Below are 11,539 nucleotides of genomic sequence, written 5' to 3' on the forward strand. Positions count from 1 at the left end.
AAAGTAGGTGTTTTGTACCCTACATGTTAGGGCGCTCTCCTAATTATAAACACAGGTGTACTGATAAAAGTTCATTAGGGAAACCTATGCAGAGATACCCCCTAACCATTTTAAATGCATATTCATTACAAAATATAACTCCTCTGGTGAGATATTGCGCATGCGCTAACACACTAACGTAGCCAGATTGTGTACTGACTGGCATATGCAGCTGGCAACTTACATGCAAGGTCTTCTTCGTATTTCTTAAGAGCGGTCTACTGATAGAATGTTATTATTTATATTTATGCTAGAATACCTCCTCTTCATTTTAAATGCATAATCTTTGCAAAATACGATTTCTCTCGGGAGATATTACGCATGCGCGCGCACCGTGTTAGGCGTGCAGTGCCGTCTAAGGCAAACTTCATAATATAGCTTGCTGAGGGGGAGATGGGATGGGAGACTGAGGAAATGCTGCAGGAAAGATAGCTGGGGGCAGTAGAAGAAGAAGGAGGCTGAGCGAAGGACAGGGGAGGCAAGGGGAAGGACGCGAGGGCATAATTAAAGTGGGTGTTTTTTACACTACATGCTAGAGCGCTCTCCTAATTATAAACACAGGTCTAATGATAAAAGTTTATTAGGGAAATCTGTGCGGAGATACCCCCTAACCATTTTAAATGCATATTCATCACAAAATATAACTCCTCTGGTGAGATATTGCGCATGCGCTGACACACTAACTTAGCCAGATTGTGTACTGGCTGGTATACGCAGCCGGGACCTTACATGCAAGGTCTTTCTCCTATTTCTTATATGATGTCTACAGAAGAAATGTTATCATATAAATCTATGCTAGGATAGCTTCTCTTTATTTAAAATGCATAATCTTTGCAAAATACGATTTCTCTCAGGAGATATTGCGCATGCGCGCGCACCGTGTTAAGCGTGCAGTGCCGTCTGAGGCAAACTTTATAATATAGCTTGCTGAGGGGGAGAGGGGATGGGAGACCGCGGAAAGGCTGCAGGAAAGATAGCTGGAGGCGGTAGAAGAAGAAGGAGGCTGAGCGAGTGACAGCGGAGGCAAAGGGAAGGACGCGAGGGCATAAAGTAAATGTTTTGTACTCTACATGCTAGGGCGCTCTCCTAATTATAAACACAGGTGTACTGATAAAAGTTCATTAGGGAAACCTATGCGGAGATACCCCCTAACCATTTTAAATGCATATTCATTACAAAATATAACTCCTCTGGTGAGATATTGCGCATGCGCTAACAAACTAACGTAGCCAGATTGTGTACTGACTGGCATATGCAGCTAGCAACTTACATGCAAGGTCTTCTTCGTATTTCTTAAGAGCGGTCTACTGATAGAATGTTATTATTTATATTTATGCTAGAATACCTCCTCTCCCTTTTAAATGCATAATCTTTGCAAAATACCATTTCTCTCGAAGATATTGCGCATGCGCGCGCACCCTGTTAGGTCGTGGCAGTGCCGCTGCTGCCGGCAAACTTCATAATATAGCTTGCTGAGGGAAGAGAGGGGCTTGGAGACTGAGGAAAGGCTGCAGGGGAAGATACTGGGGGCGGTTAGAACGAATGAAGAGAGCTGAGCGCGAGGCAGGAGGCGCAAAGGAGAAAGGACGTGCAGGGCAATAAGTAGTAGGGGCTTTTGTACCCTACATGTTGGCGCGTCTCCTAATTATTTAAAACACAGTCTTACTTGATAAAGTTAATTAGGGCAACGTGCTAATGGGAGACGAACCCCTAAACTCATTTTTAAATTTATATTCATCCCAAACATACTATACTCCTCTGGTGATGATATTGGCGCATCGCGCTAACACACGTAAACCTATCCAGATTGTGTACTGGCTGGTATACGCAGCGAGGACGTTACATGGCAAGGTCGTTCTTCCTATTCTTAATAATTCTGCTGATGGAATGTTATGCATATATCATGGCTAGGATAACTCCTCTTCATTTTTAAATGCATACACATCTTGCAAAATACCATTCTCTGGGTTATCATCATAAATATCTATGCTAGGATACTCCTCTTTATTTTAAATGCATAATCTTTGCAAATACGTATTTTCTCTCGGGAGATATTGCGCATGCGCGCGCACCGTGTTAGGCGTGCAGTACCGTCTGAGGCAAACTTCATAATATAGCTTGCTGAGAGGGAGAGGGGATGGGAGGCCGTGGAAAGGCTGCAGGGAAGATAGCTGGGAGCGGTAGAAGAAGGAGGCTGAGCGATGGACAGGGAAAGCAAGGGGTAGGACGCGAGGGCATAAAGTAGGTGTTTTGTACCTTACATGCTAGGGCGCTCTACTAATTATAAACACAGGTCTACTGATAATAATTTATTAGAGAAATCTATGCTGTGCTACCCCTTAACCATATTAAATGCATATTCATTACAAAATATAACTCCCCTGGTGAGATATTGCGCATGTGCTAACACACTAACGTAGCCAGATTGTGTACTGACTGGTATATGCAGCGGGCACCTTACGTGCAATGTCTTCTTCCTATTTCTAAAATCATGTCAACTGATGGAATGTTATCATATAAATCTATGCTAGGATGATTCCTCTTCATTTTAAATGCATAATATTTGCAAAATGTTTTTCTTCTCGTGAGAGTTATTCTTGTCATTCTTACTTCTCTTTATTCTTGTTGTTTGCGCACAGCGACGTGGTTGCGGTATACTTGTCTGTTGCAGAAGAGCATTCGAACGGCATTTACAGGAAATTATTGGCAATAATAGAATATTAGGCGAAAAAGTGTAGAGAAGCATTAAGACCTTAGTAGTGAATACATTTCGTGTTCATTTACCATCATTTTACTATTGAATCGTTCCAAGTGCCTGTGGCTACTGCGGCCTGGCAGGACATATCTGACGTCACGCCCGAGTATTTGCCCACAGCATTAATTTTGTTATCGGAGCGCGGCAATATCACATATGTTAGCCCATGTAGCAAGATTACTGCGTGATGATTGTGACAGCTAATTTGGAATACTCGAAGAATATATATATATATATATATATCAGTGATATATTCAAGAGTGACTGGGTTATTTTAACATTAAAAGCTCGACACAAATCCTTTAAAGTGTTATATATTCAAGAGTGACTGGGTTATTTTAACATTAAAAGCTCGACACAAATCCTTTAAAGTGTTATCTCAAAACATTCACCTAATCAAATTTATATGTTAGCCCATGTAGCAAGATTACTGCGTGATGATTGTGACAGCTAATTTGGAATACTCGAAGAATATATATATATATATATATATCAGTGATATATTCAAGAGTGACTGGGTTATTTTAACATTAAAAGCTCGACACAAATCCTTTAAAGTGTTATCTCAAAACATTCACCTAATCAAATTTATATGTAAGCTATATCAGCGTGAAGACTAAAACTATTTTCACTTAAAATTATAGATTAATATCATCTAAAAGATTTACGACGATATTACAGATATTTGCTAATGATAGAATATGCATACAGACGTGAGCGTGTCTTACACCGAGTCCCATTTGCAACGAGACATAAACTATAATAATATCCGCAATAAAGTACTTTCAGTAAAACATCCGCGAAGCAAATGGACTTTTATGCGACGAGGCCTAAAAATGGCATAATTGAGAATCGTGACTCGTTCGCAGATTATTTCTGCTTGCGTTTAATTCAGGAGAATATATACTGATGTCACATCTAACGCAGAATTTTACTGACATGTATTATCGCAATAATTTGCCTTGAAGGTTCATCACATCGCGTACTCTCCTTATCGGATCTTTGTCGTGGGTAGGCGACATATCCATTTTCCTCTTATCTGTTCTGGGTTGAATCATGGTGTACAGGGGAACGTATAATCCAAAAAGATGCAAGTGTAACTGCCATCTGCACAGCAGGAGCATCACGCTACATTATTTTTTCAAGTTGTTTTTACTGTGATTAGCTCAGCTAGCGTGCCAGTACTATATTGCCGGTAGGTGGCGACACCGGTGCACGCGTAGCCATCCATGAACGTCTTGTAATTTTGAGTACGTCCGTTGTTGCGTGTAGTAGACGCTGCTTTATATTCAGACAAAAACAAGCATGCGTAGCGTCATGTAGTGTCATCAGACTGCAGGAATCGCCATATTTTAACCCCCATCTCTACTCCCTCGCGCCCCTCTCCCTCTCTCTCTCTCTCTCTCTCTCTCTCTCTCTCTCTCTCTCTCTTTCTCCCTCTTTTATTTTCACTCTCCCCTCTCTCTCTCTCGCTCTCTATCTGATTTATTTCTCTCTCTCTCTCGCTCTCTATCTGTTACATTTCTCTCTCATTCCCTTTTCGCGCTCATGCACCATACATCGCATTTCTATTTCGTATCTGCTCGGGCACGTGTCACGACTCATTCTCCAATAGAATGCTGAATTCATTCTCAGAATTATTCTCAGAGTATGGCTTTTATTGACATTTATTTACACAAAAATGTAAACGACACGTATTCATGCGCACAATAAACTATATCGGAGCAGTTCACATAAACACATATTCCATCTTCACGGCGTACGCGCGACGACGTTGCGTGCCCCGTCGTGATGCTTCCTCAATAATTAGCCTCATTAATTTCTTAAATGAACTTGCTGCTATGTCACGTCGTTCGTAGTACTGATACTAGATCAATTAAAAATTCCGTACATATCCAGAAAAGTTCAACTGCTTATATATATATATATATACTTGCCCGGACAGCTCGTACACATTATTCAGAAATATCGATTAACACCTCTCGATTGTGCGGATAGGTTCGATAAGTGTATTAAACAGCATTGTTCAAATGATTCACTAGTTTAGCAGTGTTTAGGCGTCTGTGTTTTTTTAAACTTTAGTCATGGCCAAAACACAATCGAACAGGCATTATAATTAATTTAAATAATAAATAAATAATTAATTATTTAATTTAGATAATTTATTTTAAAGATCTTATTTCTTATCTTGGAAGTCACCGAGCCTGACCTCCTAGTCGCCTGTAATTGGAATGTCTTATGCGTTCGTGGATTTTGAAGGTCAAATGTACGAATGTTGTGCATTATGTGTTCGCACAGACCTTCGTCCGTACGCTAAAATGTGTTGTCAATTTATAAATAAATGTTGAGAATATATTTAAGAAACATCTCGCGATATATAACGTAAAACTAACAATTCATAGACATCATAATAAAAACTATTATTCCGGTAACCATGCAATATACATGTTTTATATCCACGTGTTTTTCTATAATAGGATACAAAGTGACTAGCATGTTCGCTAAAACATTGTTACACGCGCCATGATTTAGTTTTCATAATTAATAGGTAATCAGTGTTAGTGAGCATCCACAGACCAAAAATAAATATAATCCGAACACCTTTCTAGGAGAAATGATAGGGTTTCGTAATGCTCAATTTACGAAGCTTCACTGAGGCCTAGAACTCTCATCCGCGAGTTAATGTGTAGAGGCGTCTCTGTACGAATAAGTAATTGATGTTGTGATGTGTTAGAAAACGTCAGAACTCTTGCCGTCTGAAACGTCGCTCTGCCGTTTGAAACTTGCCTCTCCAAAAAATCTTCGAATGTCAATATATATATGTAGTTTTCCCGGCCGTCCTAGGTGAGCAAAGATGCTAGAAAGGCATTGAGGCTGTGAACGCTGCTAACGACCAGGTATTCAAGTGAAATCCTGGAGTTCAGTTGATGGTTATATAGCACGCCCGGAATTCGAACAGCACACGCATTTAACATAAGGGGTCCCTCTAAGGAAACCACTTGCATGGCGTTGGGGGATTTCTAGCTGCTTGCGAGAGTAATTGGGTTCGTCTCCCTTTAGCAGTGTGATGTAATAAAAAAAATCCTGAAGTCGCATGTGTATTTTGTGCTATACACAACTCTGCCCAGTCCACTGCCGGAACCACACTCTCGTCCTGGCTGTCCTTAGAGACCCTAGAAAATAGTAAAAAGAAACATTGTAGTGATACCGATTCGGGAAGATTATTACAATATCGATTAAAAAATCGATGCAGCTATAAATCGTTTGCGATTAACTGCGACCGCTCGCAAGCGGCTGTAATACGATTAAGTAATCAAGCATGCAAATTAATTAGGATGCTCGGGAGAGACCTCGCATCAAATTTCAGTGTGAATAGTAATGTTGCCGCGGCGTACCAACGTGGGGTAGAGGAACGTGTCGACCATGTCGGCGCCGAATTCATTCTCGGCAACGCATTTGTATTCTCCCATATCTTCTTCCCATGTAATGCCAGAGACCCGCAGGTCGCCATTCTCCAGTGTCTACAAACGAAAGCAGTAAGAGGAACGCATACCCCATGTGCATTCTCTCCTCGTTTGGTTACTTTGATCTGATATTTTGAGATGGCGACGATATATTATTACATATCAGAGCTATTCTAGTCAACGCGTAAGTGTCGAGAAGTAGGGAGAACGAAGGGAAATCCCTGATGCCGTGACAGAGTTCAATAAGCTGAAAGGTACAGCCTCACTCAGATGCAGATAGCAGCTGATAGAAGCCGACAGCGCCAGTGACATTACATAGTCTTCACTTTCTCAGATGTATGATTAACTTCTAGCACATATTGTGGAACAGACAGAATCACCAATCAGACCAAAATACTAGCGAGACCCATATATATATATAACAAATAATATCTATTAACAGGTATTACATATAGAAGGCAAAACCCTACTAATATACACTATTATCTCTTTATATATATATATATATATATATATATATATATATATATATATATTAACTAATCATACCTAATAATAGGTATTACATATAGCAGGCAAAAACCTACTAATATTCCACTATTAGCTCTCTTTAGATATAAAGTATAACGCGATGGTAATTTCGTATCAGTAACTATCCGTTCACCTGATATTTGTCATTGGTTGTCCAGAATCTGGTCGCTTGACCTATCCAAATGACCATGGGGTGCCGGGTAGCCGCTCGTCCGGCAAAACAAAGCGCACGGTGTTGCCCTCCTCCACCTCTAATCGTTACCGTCCACATGTAGATTTTAGGGCGGCATATCCCTGAATGACGCACGAGGCAGACGGCGAATCGATAGAAGTGACGTAATCATCAATCATGGCGACGTACGCTCTCTTCTCATGCGATACATTTACGCAGGAGGAGCCGACTAATTTTAGTTAGTAATTATGAAGAAGAAAAGGAATGAACATGATGTGATGACGCCATACGAAACCGAGATACCTTGGTTGATTTTTACTCACGTTGAGGTTCAAACGTAGAAATCAACACAAGTGATCTCTATTATCAACCAACGAATGAACTGATTCAAGGCCATACCGAACTGGTTAGAAGCCGCGTAATTAAACATTACGGTGTTTCTGGTAACAGTCTCGCGAGCCGATGTTTAAGACTATATGTTAAGACTAATTTTCCTTCTGACAAAGAGGCCGCCTACATAAAGGTGCGCCGAAACTCGCGTGCGTTTGGCCGTGCGTGAGCGTTTGACACCTCGTCAAGTAGCAAGCCATTAACGACAGCGACAGCTGTGCGCGTAGTCTTTCTAGAGATGGAAAGCGACCACAAGCTGTATGGGAGGGATATGTGTCAAAATTCAAAACGTTTAATTGATCGATTGATTGTTTAATTGACAAGTCGTTTAATCATTCAAACGTTCAATTGATCGATTGATTTGTTCAATTGAACAATCGTTTAAATCATTCAACGGTCCATTGATCGATCTGTTGTTCAATTGAACAGTCCTTTAATCATTCAATACTTCAATTAATCGAATAAACTGTGAAAATTGAACGTTTCAATCCCTCCAATACAGCGTGCGGCCTCGTTAAGAAGTGCTCGACGAAAATCGTTAGCAGCAATCAGCTCATTCGCCAGATAATTAACCTTAAATCGACTCTTCTCTAACCTATAAATGCGATGATTGAATGCATAATAAATATAGCGATTATTAAGCCTGAATGATTTACGTTGAAATCGACTTTCTGAAACACATATAAATGCGATCGTAAATTTATTAGGAATGGCGATTATAAGCTCGAATGATTTACGTTGAAATAGGATCTTCTCTGGCGCGCCTTAAATGCATAATGATATGCAGCCAACGAACTCCACTCACCGTACTTGCGTTTTTGTGCCGGACAACGCGCTTCGATATTAACTTTGTATGAATCTGGAAACATCAGTAGAAGCGGACATTTATTTATACTCTAGGCCTAAATTCCTATTTGCCCGGAAGTCAGTCGCCACAGTCGGCGTTTGGCGATGGCAATATGGCACTGTTATATGCCGTCACTGCGTTGTGTGGGCGGAGCGGGAGTTCGGTCTAATTAAATCAGTTGTGCGTCTCTCTATCCACGGGCATACAACCGATCTGTTTCCATGAAAAATAGTTTGACGGAATAGTTGACAAAAGCATACATGGCAATATCATAATTTTACATAACGTTCTAACTTCTGCGTATAACGCTAGTCACATATGGTTTATGATAGCACAACGGATTGTTGGCCCATGATAATTATCGTACGTAGTTAAACAGAATTCAAAATCCAGACGCGCTCACGAGGACAATAAAAGTGAGTATTAAAACATGTCGACATTGCTAAAGTCATCGTTCTCCGTGCATGTTTTATTAATATGCAGCCGGAACGCATTAATAAACCTGAAATGCGCGTAATCAACACTAGTAATTTTTTCATCTCAAGCGGCTGCACGGTTGTCATGCTGTTTATGTTGCCCACGACGGGCGCCTTTGATTAAATTTCACGGCATCATGCAAAACGTATAGGTGATTCTGAACATGCTTCCGGTCAGAGTAGGATGCATTCAAGATGCGATATCTCCAGGTTGCGGTTAGAATTCAATTAAGCGGCATAACAGGCATATATATCATATGTATATATTATATAATATATATATATATATATATATATATATATATTATATATATATATATATAATATATATATCATACATACTACTACAGTATATATGTATATATGTATGTATATATATAATCAAGAGTAGATAATAACAATAATGTTATTATCTACTCTTGATATAATATAAATATATGGACTTCCGCTTTTAACGGCATTGCATGCTATCGTTCGAGGCAATACACATCAAATATATATATATTAAGCGTTATATGAGTTAGTGGGGTCATCTCGGGCACCGTTTCATTGCCAGATACTGCAAATACGGGCCTTAGAAACGGGAAATAAAATAAAATTGGTTTCGGCGGGACAGAACGCGACCCCGTGCAGCAATCGTTACTCCTTTATTTTCTGCCCCAACACCGTAACGCGCGCAGATCTAGTGACGTGAAACGGACGACAGCGTCAACGTCGTCGTCCTCGCACGGACGCCGCGCGCATTTCGTTCGAAATCAATGCGGATCCGATTGACGTTTCGGATCCGATCCGACGAGTTTTCGTGTATCACACCTAGCATGCGCAGTGGATAGCGTACGTCGTGCCGTGGTAGATTCGACAACCAAACAAAGCAAACGTCGCGCAAAGAAAAGACATTAGCGGGTAAATTACTGCTCTGAAATAATTATCACCGAAATGTTCTACACGAAGCAAGTGTAGCCGACAAAATTAATAGGCTAAAGTCCCCGACAAATGGAAAGGGAGTAAGGCCCCCGACAGGGAGAAGGCGTTATGCGCAATCGCGTGGCAGCTTCTTCACCCGCACTTGCTCGCCGTTAATGTAACCAGTCGACCTGTCACGACTGATGCGGCTTACGGAGCACAGATTGCTGAATTACCAGCACGCTAATGCGCAATAATTGCGTTTTCAGCTGGTCGTGACAGTATAAGTCATAGAACCAAAAGCTGCTGCTGCCACCGTCGTCGCCACAAGCACTTGCAACGTCTCAATAAAAAAATAACGGTAAATAAACACGAAATGTATTTACTACCAAAGGCTTAATGTTTCTCTACTCTCCTTCGCCTATATTATTGCCGATAACTTTTTAACACCTTTTATTACGACGTTCCAAGTGCCTGTGGTCGTCGTTATTCACGTCAACCTCCATCCACCCACACTCCCCCAGCTGTTGTTTTTAAGCGACGTTGGCGTAGACGGAGAGTAAAGCTGCCTTCCTGCCTGTTTTACCGCGCCGTGACTGTAAGGGTATCACGCCTGCGCAATGGCGGCTGCGGCGACGTCTCATTAACTTAACCACATATATATATATATATATATATATTTAATCATTCAAACGTTCAATTGATCGATTGGTTGTTCAATTGAACAGTCCTTTAATCATTCAATACTTCAATTAATCGATAAACTGTGAAATTGAACGTTTGAATCCCCTCCAATACAGCTACGCCTCGTATAATAAAAACCGTGAGTTTGCGAGCGGAGGTAGTAGAATTACATGCGATAAAACACAGACGAGGATCGCCTTTACAATGACGAAATCGTTAGCAGCAATCGCTCATTCGCCCAAATAATTAACCTTAAAATCGACTCTTCTCTAACCTATAAATGCGATGATGAATGCATAATAAATATAGCGATTATTAGCCTGAATGATTTACGTTAAAATCGACTCTTCTGAAACATATAAATGCGATCGTAAATTTATTAGGAATGGCGATTATAAGCTCGAATGATTTACGTTGAAATAGGATCTTCTCTGCGGCCTATAAATGCATAATGTATGCAGCCAACGAACTGCCACTCACCGTACTTGCGTTTTTGTGCCGGACAACCGCTCGATATAACTTTGTTAGAATCTGAAACATCAGTAGAAGCGGACATTTATTTATACTCAGTAGGCCTAAATTCTATTTGCCCGGAAGTCAGTCGCCACAGTCGGCGTTTGGCGATGGCAATGTGCACTGTTATATGCGTCACTGCGTTGTGTGGGCGGGCAGGGGAGTTCGGTCTAATTAAATCACAGTTTGTCGTCTCTCTATCCACGGGCATACAACCGATCTGTTTCCATGAAAATATAGTTTGACGGAATAGTTGACAAAAGCATACATGGCAATATCATAATTTTACATAACGTTCTAACTTCTGCGGTATAACGCTAGTCACATAGGTTTAGATAGCACAACGGATTGTTGCCCATGATAATTATCTACGTAGTTAAACAGAATTCAAAATCCAGACGCGCCTCACGAGGACAATAAAATAAAATTGCAGCATTAAAAACATGTCGACATTCGCTAAAGTCATCGTTCTCCGTGCATGTTTTATTAATATGCAGCTGGAACGCATAATAACCTGAAATGCGCGTAATCACACTAGTAACTTTTTTCATCTCAAGCGGCTGCACGGTTGTCATGCTGTTTATGTTGCCCACGCGTTTGATTAAATTTCACGGCATCATGCAAAACGTATAGGTGATTCTGAACATGCTCCGGTCAGAGTAGGATGCATTCAAGATGCGATATCTCAGGTCTGCGGTTAGAATTTCAATTAAGCGGCATAACAGGCATATACACATATGTATATACTATATATATATATATATA

At 40.6% G+C, this 11,539-nt stretch overlaps 1 protein-coding gene and 1 long non-coding RNA gene across 2 annotated transcripts in view; both read right to left on the bottom strand.

Annotated features, from left to right (window-relative positions):
- Nucleotides 1-4,418: 4,418 nt before the first annotated feature.
- On the bottom strand, nt 4,419-6,982 carry LOC106808462. The gene is made up of 3 exons (XR_001393779.1): nt 6,923-6,982; nt 6,190-6,315; nt 4,419-5,967 (listed from the first exon to the last, which is right to left on the bottom strand). It is a non-coding gene; the product is annotated as an uncharacterized LOC106808462 (long non-coding RNA).
- A 76-nt stretch (nt 6,983-7,058) lies between these two features.
- LOC106808460 (junctional adhesion molecule A-like) overlaps nt 7,059-11,539 on the bottom strand; it is a 29,801-nt gene continuing 25,320 nt past the window's right edge. Inside the window, exons 5-6 of the mRNA XM_014811192.1 lie at nt 10,741-10,792; nt 7,059-7,080 (exon numbers count right to left, since the gene is read on the bottom strand). Of these exons, the coding sequence (XP_014666678.1) occupies nt 7,068-7,080; nt 10,741-10,792 (65 nt within the window). The 3' untranslated portion in view covers nt 7,059-7,067. The remainder of the gene's footprint in view (nt 7,081-10,740; nt 10,793-11,539) is intronic.

The sequence above is a fragment of the Priapulus caudatus genome, unplaced genomic scaffold (genome assembly GCF_000485595.1).
Source record: "Priapulus caudatus unplaced genomic scaffold, Priapulus_caudatus-5.0.1 Scaffold279, whole genome shotgun sequence".
Classification (NCBI taxonomy): domain Eukaryota; kingdom Metazoa; phylum Priapulida; class Priapulimorpha; order Priapulimorphida; family Priapulidae; genus Priapulus; species Priapulus caudatus.